Source organism: Pseudophryne corroboree, chromosome 6 (assembly GCF_028390025.1).
Source record: "Pseudophryne corroboree isolate aPseCor3 chromosome 6, aPseCor3.hap2, whole genome shotgun sequence".
Lineage (NCBI taxonomy): Eukaryota > Metazoa > Chordata > Amphibia > Anura > Myobatrachidae > Pseudophryne > Pseudophryne corroboree.
This window is the reverse complement of record NC_086449.1, coordinates 552,290,087-552,307,926: the sequence shown is the minus strand read 5'-3', so window position 1 is coordinate 552,307,926 and position 17,840 is coordinate 552,290,087. Positions and strand designations below refer to the sequence as shown.

Genomic DNA, 17,840 nt, shown 5'->3' with positions numbered 1-17,840 from the left:
AACATATGAGGGATCTATCCACATGATATTGGTGGAGCTTCAAACTAGGAGGACTGGAGATATTAAACCTCCTGTCCACCGGCCTCCCACCACTTAGCTCAGGTACCTCCCCTATCGTTAAAGGAAATGGTACTAGTCCTGATTTGCTATGACCTTGAGGTACTTGAGAGCATACCCAACAATCTGTTTGATTTAACACACTACCCACTAAGGAGTGATAGTCACTCAAGGGATGCCGGTCCATGTGGATATTAAAACTGGATTGGCATTTCTTGATGCATCCATCCTCAACTACATTGTCACAGAGCCTACAGATACAGTTTTCTTCAGCTAACAATCCTTCACAATTCCTTCTATGGTCAATGCTATCGGATCGTTTTCTGATACTCGCCTTTGCTTGTTGATTATGTTGTTCTCGGAAAACTACGCCTCCATCTCTGTCATCAGAACCCATTCCAGAACCTCTCTCGACCTCCATGGTACTCTCGCCGGAACAGACTGCTCTGGTCAACATCATGGTCAACAGGAAAATCCGGATCACAGTCTCTTGGGGCAAGTCCATCTTATAGGAGGAAACGAAGAAGAATGAGAAGGGGGAAAAATAATTTGAGGGAGGGGGGATGGGAAGTGGAGAAAAACAATAAAAGGGAACAGGGAATCGACAACTGCTTTTGATCTTGTGATTCTCGATGCTCAGGTGCCGCCTCAGTCCTCCTGGAACAGACACTCCAGTGATACAACTTCCTCTACCGTCTGTTCCTTATCACGGGACCTCTCTGGATCAGCAACCTTCTTACAATGGGACGAATGAACCCAAGTCTCTCTCTCTGCAACTTTTAATGCTGTAGTGCTAGTCAATAAGACTTGGTATGGTCCTTCCCATCTGTCAATAAGGCAACCTGAGCGTAGAAAATTCCGTATCATTACATAATCCCCAGGTTCAATGTCATGACAATTACTATCTGGTAAATCAGGAATCACCAACTTCAAATTATCATTTTGATTCCTTAGCTGTTTACTCATGTTAATCAAGTACTTTACAGTCACTTCATTGTTACACTTCAAATCATCCTGAGGGTTAATCATAACATGCGGTTGTCGACCAAACAAGATTTCAAAGGGAGACAGATTAAGAGGGGACCTGGGAGTGGTTCTGATGCTGTACAGTACAATGGGTAAAGCTTCTGGCCATGTCAATCCTGTCTCTGCCATAACTTTGCTCAGTTTATTTTTAATAGTGCTGTTCACTCTTTCCACCTTCGCACTCGCCTGTGGACGGTATGGAGTGTGCAGCTTGCTATCAATTCCCATCAACTTACACATTCCTTGAAAGACATCACCTGTAAAATGGGTACCCCTATCACTTTCAATTATTCTAGGGATACCATATCTACATACAAATTCCTGCACAATTTTCTTAGCAGTAAACATGGCGGTATTTGTGGCCGCAGGAAATGCTTCGACCCAATTTGAGAATACATCTATACAAACAAGTACATATTTCAAATTTCGACAAGGGGGTAATTGAATAAAGTCAATCTGTATTACCTGAAAAGGACCGCCTGTAGGTGGGATATGAGATGGTTCTGTTGGTATTGCCTTTCCGATATTCTTTCTCAAGCATGTAAGGCATGACATTGCTCTCTTACTTGCATGAGATGAAAATCCTGGGGCGCACCAATATGCTCTTACCAACTTGCACATCCCTTCCTTGCCCAGATGAGTCAGCCCGTGAGCTGCCTCAGCTAAACATGGGAGATATGCTCTGGGGGCCACCGGTTTACCTTGTCCATCCGTCCAGAGTCCTGAGGACTCCTGGCCATATCCCTTTGCCTTCCAGACTGCCTTTTCCTGTGTGGAACACAAATTTTGCATCTCACACAACTTCTGTGTGTTGATGGTATTAAATACCATCAGTTGTGTGGTGTCTGTCTGTCTGGGGGTCCCAGCTGCTAACTTAGCTGCTTCGTCAGCTCGGCTGTTACCAAGTGATACTGGGTCTTGGCTATATGTGTGTGCTTTACACTTGATAACAGCCACTCTGTCGGGTTCCTGTATCGCTGTTACAAGCCTTTTGATGTGAGCTGCATGCGCTACCGGTGTACCAGCTGCCGTCATGAAATTTCTGAGGCGCCATAGGGCTCCGAAATCATGGACTACCCCGAATGCGTATCTAGAATCGGTGTAGATATTGGCTGATTTGCCCTTAGCCAATTCACATGCTCTGGTTAGGGTGACCAGTTCAGCAACCTGGGCTGAGTGAGGTGGGCCTAGCGGTTCCGCTTCTATGGTGCCTTGGTCATCTACGACTGCGTATCCAGTACACAAGTCTCCCGAGTCTGACTGTCTGTGACAACTACCGTCCGTGTAGAAAGTTAGATCTACATCTTCCAGTGGGTTGTCACTGATGTCAGGCCTTGCGGTAAAATTTTGGGTCAAATATTCCATACAATCATGTGTGTCCTCCTTTGTATTAAATTCTCCTTTCCCACCACTCTCATCCTCCACCCTTTGTGCCTGTCCAGGCACACCTGGGAGATATGTTGCAGGATTTAATGCACTGCATCTCCTTATGGTGATGTTTACGGGGGCCATTAGTGCCAATTCCCATCTTGTAAACCGCGCTGATGAGACGTGCCTGGTTTGGGCAGAATTTAGCAAGGCTGACACTGCATGTGGTGTATGAATTGTGAGGTTGTGACCTAGCACTACATCTTCGCTTTTCGTTACTAGCAATGCTATCGCAGCAACGCTTCGCAAGCATGTGGGGAGGGATCGCGCTACCGTGTCTAGCTGAGCGCTGTAGTATGCTACTGGCCTGCTGGCATCACCGTGCTTTTGGGTTAAGACGCCTGCCGCGCAACCAGCACTTTCTGTTCCGTACAGCTCAAAGGGTTTCCCATAGTCTGGCATACCTAATGCTGGTGCCTGCGTTAGGCACTGTTTAAGTCTCTCAAATGCCAACTCGGACTCGTCTGTATGCGAAATCCGATCAGGTTTGTTTGAGGAGACCATCTCCTGCAAAGGTAACGCTAGAATGGAAAACCCTGGGATCCAGTTACGGCAATACCCACACATTCCTAAAAAAGTTCTGATTTGTTGCTGGGTTTGTGGCAGAGTCATGTCTCTAATTGCTTGAATTCTATCAGCGGTCAGGTGTCTCTGTCCTTGTGTTAGACAGTGTCCCAAATATTTTACCTTAGTTTGGCATAATTGCAACTTGTCTTTGGAAACCTTGTGTCCTGTGTCTGAAAGATGAAACAGGAGCTGTTTCGTATCCTTCAGGGATGCTTCCAATGAATCAGAACACAGTAGTAGATCATCCACGTACTGTATTAATACTGATCCACTCTCTGGTTGAAAAGACTGTAAACAATCGTGCAAAGCCTGGGAAAATATACTTGGACTGTCTATGAAACCTTGTGGTAATCGAGTTCATGTGTATTGGACTCCTCTGTATGTGAATGCAAACAAATATTGGCTGTCAGGGTGCAGAGGTACCGAAAAGAAAGCGGAGCAGAGGTCAATAACAGTGAAAAATTTCGCAGTGGGAGGGATTTGCATAAGGATGACAGCTGGATTTGGCACTACGGGGAACTGACTCTCAACTATTTTGTTAATCCCCCTTAGATCCTGCACTAGTCGGTAACCCCTCCCCCCACTCTTTTTCACAGGGAAGATGGGACTATTGGCAGTGCTGGACGTTCTTATCAGAATGCCCTGTTGTAGCAAGCGCTCTATTACTGGGTAAACTCCTAACTCCACCTCTGGCTTCAGAGGGTACTGTGGGATTTTTGGAGCTATCCTACCATCTTTTACTTGTACAACTACTGGAGCTACGTTTGCCATCAATCCAGTGTCTTGTCCGTCTTTAGTCCAAAGTGACTCTGGTATCTGGGATGTCATTTCTTCTACTTGGGATGGAGTCCTATTTGTCATAATGGTATGTGACATTAATTTTGATGGGGAGTCTAACATGTCTTGCACTTCCTGAGCGTGATTCTCAGGTATGTCCAAGAATACACCTTCAGGAGTACAATAGATGACGCACCCCATTTTACACAAAAAGTCTCTTCCCAGGAGATTAGTCGGTGCCGATGCAGCCAGCAAAAAGGAATGCTTGGTATGTAAAGGCCCTACTGTAATCTCGGCTGGTTTGCTAACAGGGTAGTGCTGGACTACTCCCGTTACCCCTATGGCTGGAATTGTCTTACCAGTGGTTCTCATGCCCACTGTCGAATTTATCACTGATTTGGCCGCCCCTGTATCTACAAGAAAGTTTAATGATTTACCAGCTACATTGATTGCAATTTCGGGTTCACTTCCAAGATTTGCAATCAATTTTACTGGCTGCAGATTCCAGGTATGGCCACACCCCTATTGGGTATGGTGACCTCCCTGAATCCCGCTGGCAGCAACTACTTGTGAAGGGGTTAAATGGGAACTGCCCGGAGTTTGCCAGTCTCTGTTCGGGGGGTACCTTTTTGTTTCCCCTGCATGTGGCTCATAACTCCGTTTCTGCGGACCCTGCTCCCAATGTCGTGTGTCGTGTCGTTGTCTAGGGGGTTGATATGAGTTTTGTGAATGTTTCACTCTACAGTCTCGTGCCATGTGTCCCTGTCTATGACATGAAAAACAAGTTACCACATTTGACTTACCCACAGGGTTTGGTGATTTATACAAAGGCTGCCTTGTGGTCAGGGCCTGTATACTTACGGCCATTAACTTATCACCTTGTGACTCCCTGTGTCGGGTGATATTCCGGTCATGATCAATTGCGGCCTCTCTCAAAGTAGCCACCGACAGACCTCGCCAACATGGTTGCGTGGTCTGTACTCTTGTCTTTAATGTCTCTTTTAAACCATCCATTAGTACAGATACTGCTACTTCTCGATGGTTTATGTTTGTTTTAATGTCCTCTATACCTGTGTATTTTGCCATTTCTAGTAATGCCCTGTGAAAATATTCTGCAGCAGTTTCTGACTCTTTCTGTCTAATGGAGAAAATCTTGTTCCACTTAACTACCGCTGGGAAATACTCCTTTAACTGTAAACTTATTCTTTTTACGTTATCTTTGTTGTACACATCTGTAAGAGGTACATCCTGATCTAATCCACAGTCAGCTAAAAATTGAGCTGCGTCGACATTGGAGGGTAAACATGCCCTCAGCAATACCTGCCAGTCTTTGTTATTGGGCTCTAAAGTGTTCCCTAGGTCTCTGATGTATTTCTGGCTAGCAACTAAGTCTTTTCTAGGATCAGGGAATTCGGACACTATGGTTCTTAATTCCATTCGGGAAAATGGGCTGTACATGGCAATGTTCCTAACAGGTGTGATTCCTGTCGTGTCAGTTTTCCCATTTGGCACTGCTATTACCCTAACAGGATTAAGTCTACTAACATCACTCTGTGTAGGTTCTACAGCCTGTGGTGAAATGGTTTCAGCATAGTGTATGGTGCCGTACTTACCTGTAGATACGACCTCACCTATCCCTCCGCTAGGGGCTTTTGTTACTAATCTCGTGGGTGGAGCCGTGCCTACTGTTGTCTCTGCTATGGTGGCTGCTAGAGAGAGCGCTGATATTGTTGCCGATTCGTCCTCTTGATCACACTCCTGGGGAAAGTTCAAAACAGGGTACAACTTGCACGGGTTAATACTTGCATTAGTTAACTTATTAACATTTACACAGTTGCTAAGTGTTTGTTTGTTACACCCTAATGCGTCATTCTCCGCAACCAATTTCTCTCCTGATATGTATGGTGGCGGCGGGGCCGTCGCTATCAATTTCTTGATAGGATTAGATCCCGCCGCCAGAGCCAATCCTCTCTGTATTTCACCCTCCTGTTGCCATAACTGCAAATAATCATAATGTTGGATTCGTCTCTTTGTTGATTTAATGAGACATATCCTCCTCCTTAAATTTTGCAACACTTCTGGGCTAAAGCTACCTACTCTTGGGAATTTCTCCCCGTCATGCACTGTCATTCTCTCCCATTCATCACATAAAACCTCTGTATGTGAACCATATTTTTCACACATTACGTACCTTGCCGACCCGACTGGTCGGTTTACTGAATCAACCCGAACCGAGGTTGATCGCCCCCTTCCTGAACAATTGGCCCCCATAACTTGCAGGCGTTGCTTTCACCACCTCTGACCTTCAATCAGGGTCTTCAGCGAACCCTTACAAAAACCAAAATGTTCACGATAGGCTGACGGTGGCGGTTTACCGAGTACCCCACTCACTCGCCCACGCCGACCAATACGACCCACACACTGCCTTAGCGCTGGCGTACTCGACCCAGGGCCCCTATGAACCTCTATTTACTGGAACATGTGAGGGATATCCGCAGAACACTTACTCTTTCCAGTAACTATTGGTTGTTGGACAATTCCTGAGTGACCAGCGAACTTCCCTTCAAAAAATAAAAAATTACACAAATCACATCAGAGTGTACAAATAGTTTTACGACCGGGTTCGTACACAAATGGTACTGGTCAGACTAACTAATGTACACAATTACGTGCGGTACAATCGTTCAGCACATAAGCAACTAATCTTATGTACTGAGCGACCAGTGGAATCGAAAATTTCGGCTGCAAATTCCTTCAGCCAGAGCTTTATTGGCCTATATGGGTTTTGCACCAACCCCCTGGGTTGTGCCCTTTTCTCTTATTTATGGCAGACTTCTTAGTCTGCTGTACCTGGACCTCCTGGTCTGTAGTATGACCTCCTGGTCTACTATACTCTACTGCTCAAATTTTATATTTAACAAGGGATGCCTCCCTCGCCACCATGTACGACACTTACATGCATGTACCTCTGCGAGAACTCGACTTCTTGTGGTTCAACCTGGAAAATTGTATAAACTTATATATACAAAACACTCACTCACCACATGTACACTTTTGTTTCTATTTCTATTTCTGCGCAGAAATTTTCTTTAGACCAGATGTGTTGTGAATTTGGAGAAGGATCTGTTAATCTAAATTTCGGACACTAAAATAGACTTGCGCTATTTACCGCCTATTGCGCTATTTATCGCCTGTTGCGCTATTTATCGCCTGTTGAAAATCAACACTATCGTGTGGCTTGAGTTACGTGGGCGTACCCAGACGCTCCGTTGTGTAATTTACGCTGCGTGCGTCGGCCTTTGAGTTGCGTACGCGAGTCTCACCCTTTGTTAGAGACACGTGTACGCAAAGCAAATATCCACCGTAACACAACTAACACGTTTTATCAATGTAGATGATCCTCGATCGTCTACCGCGCAACACACCAATCTCTCCTTATACCTTAGGTAGAGTTGCGTGTGGGTTTTACACTTTATCCCTTTATATATTACATTTACACTTTAACTATGAAATAGCGACAAATCTCTCTTAGCACGTTTTATCAATTATAAAATGGCAAACAGGAGAGTGATATATGAAAATACACGAATGAAAAGAAATGCAGATATGTGCGTGCGTACGCAAGATAGAAATAAATAGTTTTAAAAGACACTAGCGTTTTGTTCTTACCTCCGGTTCCGGATTCCTTCAGCACCCTTTACTAAGCGAAGCAGACGCTTATCCAAACAGCACTACGAGGAATATGACCTCCCGCCCTTTGCTGCTGGATAATGTCTGCTGAAATTACCTAGCAGAGATATGTGAAGGACAGGACGAGCCGCCAATTGATAAAGCTAAATATTTATCTTATTTAAAACCCTTTAAGAGGCCTAAGAACACTGTACGCTATTGACGTATGGAGTACCGTAAGGGTACGCACGTTGCGTAGCAATCGCTTAGCCGAGGTCGAGACGCTCAAGCGTCACGTTCGCTCACGGCCAAGAGATCACAGGCAGGCACACTATTGGCTGCCGACTAACGTAATGATTTGCTATAGCGATGCGAACGCTCGAGACCACGAGGAGATCACCAGCGGCGCAGACGCTCACAATGTTAAACCTTTGTAACTATACCATAAAACAGTGTATTATGCAGTAAACCTTGGTGCAGAGATTGAGTGTAGATGCAACACCGTGTAACCTGATTAACTTAAAAGCTGTTCGAGCGTCACCGACGCTCTGAGAATACTTAACACTATAAGAAATACACAAATACCGTGCTTAGGGTCTAACGCCTAATCTGAATGTTATACTTGAAAAAGAATAATACAATTACAAGTCATACACTACAATATAACATAGACTAACTAACCAGGTAACTACACATGAAATACAATACAATACTATTACGTTTTAAGGGAAAATGAAAGAAAAAGGAGAAGAGAGAGAGAGAGATATGGCCCATAATAACAAGAAAGACAATATGATTGCGGAGAAAAACTTACGCACAAAGGGGAACGATCGCATGCGCCTCTGGACATCCAGCTCCCGATTTTCAGCAATGAGAACCGTTGAAGAGTGAGCTGGATGTGATCGGCTTGTCTATTTATGCCCCACACACAATACAATTCAATGGTCCCTACAATCTCATTGTTCATTGGACACAGGAATTCCTCCTCGCATTATAACAAAAGGTCATAGGTTGATTCATACAGGTGGGCTGTGACGATTTCCAACTGCTCAGGTGGGTGGGAAACTGGGTTTCCCGCCGCATGGATAAGTAAGTGCAAATAATAGTAAATGGACATAAACTTCTTATGTCCATAACTATTCGCACGAGCGATTAATCCGCTTCAAACCAACACCGGAATATTGCTAATTAAATACTCTTCCGATGGATACTAAACACCACTGTATTACTCCTGTCTGACCCTTCGTATCAAACAAAGAGGGATTTCTCTGTCCACGAACATGCTACATTAACTAAACTTTCAGAATCTATCAAAGGGACCATAATCTACAAAATACATTATATAGTGAAAATATGTAACGTTTGAGTCGCACGCTACGAACACATGAACTCTACCGTAAATGCACATACTGCGCGCCCGCGGGTGCCCGCAACAGCGAGTATGCGCACGCACGGGAGAGCGCACGCATGCGCAGCGCGGACCTGTATGAGGTGCAAATATGGCAGTGTGCATCGTGATATTTTTCTGACTTTGACAGCACTTTATCAATCTACCTTTATCACGTTTACTTTGGGCTTCTGGTATGTACTGCTGTGCTCTATTGTACTCACTATTCTGAAATTGTCTCAAATACTTAGTTGTTCCATTCTGCCATCCAGATTCTGTAGCGGGAACAAGCAAAATTGCTAGCGCCCTCAGATCTGCTTGATAAGTGTTATTCTCGAATCTTGGCTAACAGAAGGTTCATCTAGAGGTGCTGCTCCAGACTTTTCATAGCGCAATTGGGTACCCCCCTTTTTGATAGATAGATATATATATATATATATATATATATATATATATATATACTTACTGGTTTCTATTATCAATAAGCTACTAAATAAGCATTCTAATTCTCTAATATGTTTTATTGAATATCTTGTGTTTTATTGAATATCTTCTGTGTTTCCTATGCTGCAAGGCAACCTTAAAGCCATTTCTAACCATCATGGGTTTTGGGAATATCAATAATAATTGGTGTTGATAATGCAGATGATTAGGAATTTGGGAAGCAGGCTGTAGTTCAAATATGGTTTAAATGACACATTCATATTAGAATTTTCTCCTTAAAAAACTGCAAAAATGAACATTCAGTGTAAAGGCCATGGATTCACCCCCCCCCCTCCCTTATGTGTATTTATATAGCCGTAAGTAATGCAGTATATAATGTCGTAGCTTATTAAGTGTATCAGGTTACAGAGATCACAAAACCTCGAAAATATACTTTCCATTTTGCGACATTAGCGCTCATCACATTCCAATTTAAATATCCCCCCAAAAAATGATTATGCTGTAGCCTCACAGATTATACCTTGCTGAAAGTACTGGGAGGTGCCGGGTGCATCTCAAAGTTGTCCATGTTTGCTCATGCTGTGCGCCAAAAAAGGAAGGGTTGGTGCTCACACAAGCCCTGGCACCCTAGGCTGCAGCTTGATCTGTCTAACGGTTGATCAGTTACTAATCATCCTCTACCCTTACAACCTGGCCTCATCTTCTCCTCCATCACCCTGCTCTTTCCCTCACACCCAGGCCATATCCTGTCTTCCATCCTTTACACCCTCACTCAATCCTCTTCTTCATCACCCTCCTCCTTCCCTCCTACTTTGGCCACATCCTCGCCATCATCCTCTTTCCCTCACACACTGGCCTCATCTTCTCCTCCATCACCCTGCTCTTTCCCTCACACTCCAGCCCCCTCTCCTTCACTTCATCACCCTCTTCCTTCACTCAAATCACAGCCTCATCATCTCCTCATCACCTTTTCCTTCCCTCACAACTGACAGTACCCTCTCCTCCATCCCTCCTCCATCCCTCATCCCTCCGCCGTGTTTTAATACGCTCGTATGTAAAATTTCACGATATTCACTTGTAAACTGTGGATTTGTATAGAAAGACAGAAGGACAGAAGGACAAATTTTCATTTTTATATATTAGATGGGTGCTTAGAATAACGAGCTTCCTTAATCAAGTGTAGTATAAGATGTTATGCAGATAAGCAAATATATCATAATATATGTACAGTATATTGCAAAACTAGTGTCCAAATATATAATAGAAGGTAGCAGGCATAACACGCTCCAGTACATAATGGGGGTCATTCCGAGTTGATCGCTAGCTGCAGTTGTTCGCAGCGCAGCGATCAGTGAAAAAAATGGCTAATCTGCGCATGCGTATGCACCGCAGTGCGCACGCGCGACGTATGGGTACAAACTCCTTTGTGGTTTTGCACAGGTTCCTGAGAAGCTTTCAGTCGCACAGCACAACGCAAGAAGATTGACATGAAGTGGGCATTTCTGGGTGTCAACCGACCGTTTTTAGGGAGTCCTTAGAAAAACACAGGCGTGTCGGGGAAAAACGCAGGCGTGGCTGGGCGAACGCTGGGCGGGTGTGTGACGTCAAAAGCCGTTTCAACGTCGTTAGAATCAACGCACATGAAGAATTACTACTGGGCTGGTCTTGTTTTGCACAAAAAGATTTTGCAGGCGCTCTGCTGCACAAGCGTTCGCACTTCTGCAAAGCTAAAATACACTCCCCAGTGGGCGGCGGCAATGCGTTTGCACAGCTGCTAAAAACTGCTAGCGAGCGATCAACTCGGAATGACCCCCAATATACAAACATTGGCAAGATGTGTAAACAAATATAAACATATATGGCATAAATTGCAGACATAATATGCAAATATATAAATCGCAATGTATAAACCATAAGAGACAGCAAGCATAACTGGCATCAATAGATAGCACCATTATTAATAAGTAATTTATATAAAATAACAGAGGGAGAAAAGTCCATATCATAATATACATAGAACAGACCTCATAATAAGGATTCTGGATACAGCAATATCAGCATCAGTATATGGGAACAGTGGAACAGAGCTTAAGTGATACTTACAAAGGGTAGAAGTGTTCCTCACAGGGGTGGTCATTCCGAGTTGATCACTCGCTAGCTGCTTTTAGCAGCATTGCACACGCTAGGCCGCCGCCCTCTAGGAGTGTATCTTAGCTTAGCAGAATAGCGAACGAAAGATTAGCAGAACTGCTACTAAATATTTTCTTGCAGTTTCTGAGTAGCTCCAGACCTACTCCTAGACTGCGATCACCTCAGTCCGTTTAGTTCCTGGTTTGACGTCACAAACACGCACTGCGTTCGGCCAGCCACTCCCTCGTTTCTCCAGACACTCCCGCGTTTTTTCCTGACACGCCTGCGTTTTTTAGCACACTCCTGGAAAACGCTCAGTTACCACCCAGAAACGCCCCTTTCCTGTCAATCATTCACCGATCAGCAGTGCGACTGAAAAGCACCGCACAAACACCAGCAAATCTACAAAGTTTTGTGTTAAATAACTTAGCGCATGCGCTCTGCGTACCATGCACATGCGCATTTAGCAACAAATCGCAGCATAGCGAAAATCACCAACGAGCGAACAACTCGGAATGACCACCAGAATTCAGTGGATAACTGAGATAGAACTCTGGGGCTCTTACTTATACCTCTTGGGAGATGACATCACTTCCTCTATAATTTTAAATAGGAAGGATAGCTATGGGACAAATATGGGTCCACTAGTGGTCTCTCAATATTAAATAAAGATAGTGGGGGAGGCGTTTAACAGCATAGTCATTAAAAGTGTGAAAGAGCTAAAGAAAGTGAGTGAAAAACTTTAGTAAAGGTCGTGGAACGTACTTCCGGCGTGTGTTCCACCGACAGCCGCAGACTTCCGGTTATGTGTTCCACTGGGTAATAGTGCTGCAGACTTCCGGTTTTGTGCAGCTCTATGATGAAGTGGGGAGAAAGCTACCAAAGTGTCAGATTAAACAATGTTAGTTCCATGGTGGAGTGAACCTCTAAAAGGGATGAAGGGACTATAATGAATTAATTAAATAATAGGGAATCACGCTGGGTGGAACGCACTTCCAGTATGCGTTCCACCCGCTGATCAATTAGTTCTGGTTTGCGTTCCACCTGGTTAGTTACTCGCAGAATGTGGTGCAAGAGGGGACGTAATGCATTGGGTTCATCAAGTGTTTCACTTCTGTGTCGTACGCTGAATTTACGACGACAAGGAAACACACTAAAACTGAATGTTAGCTGGATAAATCCTAAAGCATTTAGCTGTGAAGCTGACTGTACAGATGCTCTTTGTGTTTTATTGTGCATTCTTTTTATGCTATTGTGAATAAATATTACATGTACAAAAATATTTTATTAATAGATATGTTTTAAAGTAGTCATTGTATTATGGATGGTTTAAAGCGGGAACAAACTAAATTTCTAGCGTCCTCAGATCTGTTTGATATATATATACAGGTTGAGTATCCCTTATCCAAAATGCTCGGGACCAGAGGTATTTTGGATATGGGATTTTTCCGTATTTTGGAATAATTGCATACCATGATGAGATAGCATGGTGATGGGACCCAAGTCTAAGCACAGAATACATTTATGTTTCATATACACCTTATACACACAGCCTGAAGGTAATTTTAGCCAATATTTTTTATAACTTTGTGCATTAAACAAAGTGTGTGTACATTCACACAATTCATTTATGTTTCTTATACACCTTATACACACAGCCTGAAGGTCATTTAATACAATATTTTTAATAACTTTGTGTATTAAACAAAGTTTGTGTACATTGAGCCATCAGAAAACAAAGGTTTCACTATCTCACTCTCACTCAAAAAAGTCCGTATTTCGGAATATTCCGTATTACGGATATTTGGATATGGGATACTCAACCTGTATATATATATATATATATATAATATATATATATATATATATATATATATATATATATATACATACAGTATTGTTAGCAATTCTTTTTCGCTCCATTGCAAATGCTCGGTGATCTTGAAATGACCCTTGTAATGTTCCAAGGCTGATGGTCTGAGTAACTCTGCACCCACACGCTTTATATGCAGGTGCAAGAAATTGTAGACTTAATAGTGTCTTAACTTTGTAATGTGACCTAAGTAACCAACCTTTTTAACATTCTTTTCTTGACAGTAACCCCCTCCTCTTCCCTCACATACACAGAGAAGTTGAAAGTGTTAAACACACACATCCGCCATTCATTTAAGATAAAATTAGAAATGCTTTGTTAATATCATGGAATTGAGTTCTCACTGGTGTGACTGTTCTATTGTTAATCATCATTCTGTATGTGGCAACAAGTCATTTCATTACTTTCAATAAACAGGATCAGTCATCCAAGTATTGCAGGACAACCTATTAACATATCCAATTTTGCTTCCCTAATGTATAGAGATGAGCTGGTTCGGTTTTCTGAGAACCGAACGCCCCCGAACTTCACTACCCGAGCCCGGATCTGAGTCAGGCTCGGGTTTTCCCTCCTGACTCGGAAACCAGAACGAGGCAAAACGTCATCATCCCGCTGTCGGATTCTCGCGGGGTTTGGATTCCATATACGGAGCCGCATGTCGCCGCCATTTTCACTCCGGCATTGGAGTGTGTAGAGAGAGGACGTGTCTCCGTCCTCAGTGTCCTGCATCAGTCCAGTGGTGGTGTATTGTGCTGCATCAATCCAGTCACAGTGGTAGTGTCCTCTGCTGCCATATGTCCAGTGCTGCTGTTTAAGTCCAGTCCATTGCAGTGGTGCTGTGTTGTCCTGCATCAGTCCAGTGGTGGTGTCCCTGTGCTGCTGTATATGTCCAGTGATACTGCCGTATATGTCCAGTGATACTGCCGTATATGTCCAGCGATACTGCCGTATATGTCCAGTGATACTGCCGTATATGTCCAGTGGTACTGCCGTATATGTCCAGTGGTACTGCCATATAAATCCAGTGATACTGCCGTATATGTCCAGTGGTCATGCCGTATAAATCCAGTGGTACTGGCAGTATGTCCAGTGGTACTGCCGTATAATTCCAGTGATACTGCCGTAGAATTCCAGTGATACTGCCGTATATGTCCAGTGGTACTGCCGTATGATTCCAGTGGTACTGCCGTATAATTCCAGTGGTACTGCCGTATAAGTCCAGTGGTACTGCCGTATAATTCTAGTGGTACTGCCGTATAAGTCCAGTGGTACTGCTGTATAAGTCCAGTGGTACTGCCCTATAAGTCCAGTGATACTGCCCTATAAGTCCAGTGATACTGCTGTATAGGTCCAGTGATACTGCCGTATGTGTCCAGTGATACTGCCGTATAATTCCAGTGATACTGCCGTATATGTCCAGTGGTACTGCCGTATGATTCCTGTGGTACTGCCGTATAATGCCAGTGGTACTGCCGTATAAGTCCAGTGGTACTGCCGTATAATTCTAGTGGTACTGCCGTATAAGTCCAGTGGTACTGCCATATAAATCCAGTGGTACTGCCCTATAAGTCCAGTGATACTGCTGTATAAGTCCAGTGATACTGCCGTATGTGTCCAGTGGTACTGCCGTATAAATCCAGTGGTACTGCCGTATAAATCCAGTCCAGTGGTACTGCCGTATAAGTCCAGTGGTACTGCCCTATAAGTCCAGTGATACTGCCGTATGTGTCCAGTGGTACTGCCGTATAAGTCCAGTCCAGTGATGCAGCCATATAAGTTCAGTGGTGCTGTCCTGTGCTGTATATTATTTACTCCAAATAAAGGGGTTATTAATATTTAATCAAATAATTTTTACATGGTTTGCCCTGTGTGGTGTAGAGGAACGCTCTCCTTTGCCGCATTTTGTTATATAACTCCAGAAAAATAATGGAGAACAAAAATTTGGATGATAAAATAGGGAAAGATCAAGAACCACTTCCTCCTACTGCTGCTGCTGCCACTGCTGTTGTTGCTGCTGGGAGTCGATCATCATTCCAGAGGGGAAGTCGGAAGACCACTTGTACTACTTCAACTAAGCAAATGACTGTCTAACAGTCCTTTGCAAGGAAGATGAAATATGACAGCAGTCATCCTGTTGCAAAGCGGATAACTGAGGCCTTGACAGCTATGTTGGTGTTAGACGTGCATCTGGTATGTTCCATTAGTGCAGTGGGACTGCAGTGCCAACCCTAGATGGGCCAGGTGTTTGTGCCGCACACTTGTGTCGCTTAGCTTAGCCATCCAGCTACCTCATTGCACCTCTTGTTCTTCTTTGCATCATGTGCTGTTTGGGGTCTATTTTTAAAATCTGCCATCCTATCTGACACTGCAGTGCCACTCCTAGATGGGCCAGGTGTTTGTGCCGCACACTTGTGTCGCTTAGCTTAGTCATACAGCCACCTCAGTGCAACCTTTTGGCCTAAAAACAATATTGTGAGGTGTTCAGAATAGACTGGAAATGAGTGGAAATGAATGTTATTGAGGTTAATAATACAGTAGGAACAAAATTACCCCCAAATTCTGTGATTTTAGCTCTTTTTATGTTTTTTTTTCCAAAAAAATAATCCAGATCCAAAACCAAAACACGAAAGGGTGGTTTTGGCAAAACCAATCCAGATCCAAAACATGAGCATGGAACAAGAACCAAAACCAAAACACAAAAAGTGCCCGCCGCACATCTCTAATGTATCATTCAAGGGGGCAGTGGTATACATTTTGTTGGGGAAGATGTACCCATTGGCGCTTTAAGCTTGCCTAAATGTAATATTTTTAAAAAATAACCATCTTTTCTTAAAAGTTGATTTGTTTACATAACCAACAACAATTATGAAATAAAATGTGTGTGCTATGTATACTGTACAAATCTATACATATAAACGTTATGTGCTAGACTAAGCTGTACACCATATTTGTGTTGCAGATAACAATAACCGTGTAAAGCTTATAGCGGATGCTGGTGTGCCCGGCTCAGATTACATCAATGCAAGCTATGTGTCTGTAAGTATAACATACTTTATGGTAGACCACTCTGGTTAAGGCTGTGTGTCTAAAAACCACAATTCAAGCATGCCTAATACACTAGGTATGCCGAGTCCTTTGAAGTGTTTATTTATATCTAGTGGCATGATATATTATACAATCTAAGGAGTTCAGTCATTGCATTCTTATTAGCCATACTAAATACGCAGCAAAATATTTTCAAATTGATATACTGTATAAGTTTAAAAGTATTTTATTCCAATTTCTGCTAACACATTTATTATCACTTAATTTATACAAAAGAAGGTAAAAATTTACATTTTTACCTACTTTCGTATAAATTGTCAGTGCCATTCATTATGAAGGTAACGCAGGCGATATCACGGATATCTCCTGCTTACCTTTCAGCCCTGCTGTCCCCATACACTAGTATGGGGACCTAAATGCATCTTCAGATGGCGTTTGTTCCCGCACCCCCGCTGCTTCCCTATGGTAAGGAGTCTGCCACCGCTCGGGCCCTTCTGCCAGAAGTCGCACTCGGTATTGCGAAGTTTCATCCAGGCCCGGCGCTACCCACTCAGCGAAGGGATGCAGTGCAGGGAGGCGCTGGAACGGAGAGGAGCTCCCCCTGCTCTGCATCCCTTCCCTGCTGCTGCGCCGTCCTGTCCTCCCCCCTGCTGCTGCTGCCAGCTGCTGTGCCTGTCACTGTATGACAGGTAGCAGCGCTGGCAGCATGAAAAGCCTCGCCCCCTCCCCCCCCCAATCACCTGTGACAGCGGCTGTGTAGGATCAGAGGAGGGGGCGGAGCTACATGGAATGAAAGGGGCGGAGCTAAACGGGCGGAAGTGGGCGGAGCTAAACAGACCAGGCTGCTGTAGAGAGAGGGACAGCGATTACAGTGACGGCCAGCCAGACTAAGGTAAGTGGAGGGTGAGAAAGAAATGTGTGTGTGTGTGTGTGTGTGTGTGTGTGTGTGTGTGTGTGTGTGTGTGTGTGTGTGTATATATGATGAGGGTGTATGTGTGTATATATGTGTGAATTGTGTGTGTGAGGTATGTGTGTGTGAGGTATGTCTGTGTGAGCACGCATTATGGACGCTACTACAGGGGGGCCATTACATGTAAGGTCGCGACTACTACTGGGGGAGACATTACATGTAAGGATGCTACTACTACAGGGGGGGGGCATTATGTATAACGACGCTACTACTGGGGGGCATTACATGTAAGTACGCTACTACTACTGGGGGGGCATTATGTATAAGGACGCTACTACTGGGGGAGGGGGCATTACGTATAAGGACGCTACTACTGGGGGGCATTACGTATAAGGACGCTACTACTGGGGGCATTACGTATAAGGACCCTACTATTACTGGGGAGTCATTACATATAAGGACGCTACTACTACTGGGGAGCCATTACATGTAAAGATGCTACTACTACTACTACTGGGGGGGCCATT

At 43.9% G+C, this 17,840-nt stretch overlaps 1 protein-coding gene across 1 annotated transcript in view; it reads left to right on the top strand.

The window, feature by feature from the left end:
* Positions 1–17,840, top strand: part of PTPRQ (protein tyrosine phosphatase receptor type Q) — a 517,581-nt gene that overhangs the window by 482,542 nt on the left and 17,199 nt on the right. The window contains exon 43 of the mRNA XM_063927718.1: positions 16,318–16,394. Within this exon, the coding sequence (XP_063783788.1) occupies positions 16,318–16,394 (77 nt within the window). The remainder of the gene's footprint in view (positions 1–16,317; positions 16,395–17,840) is intronic.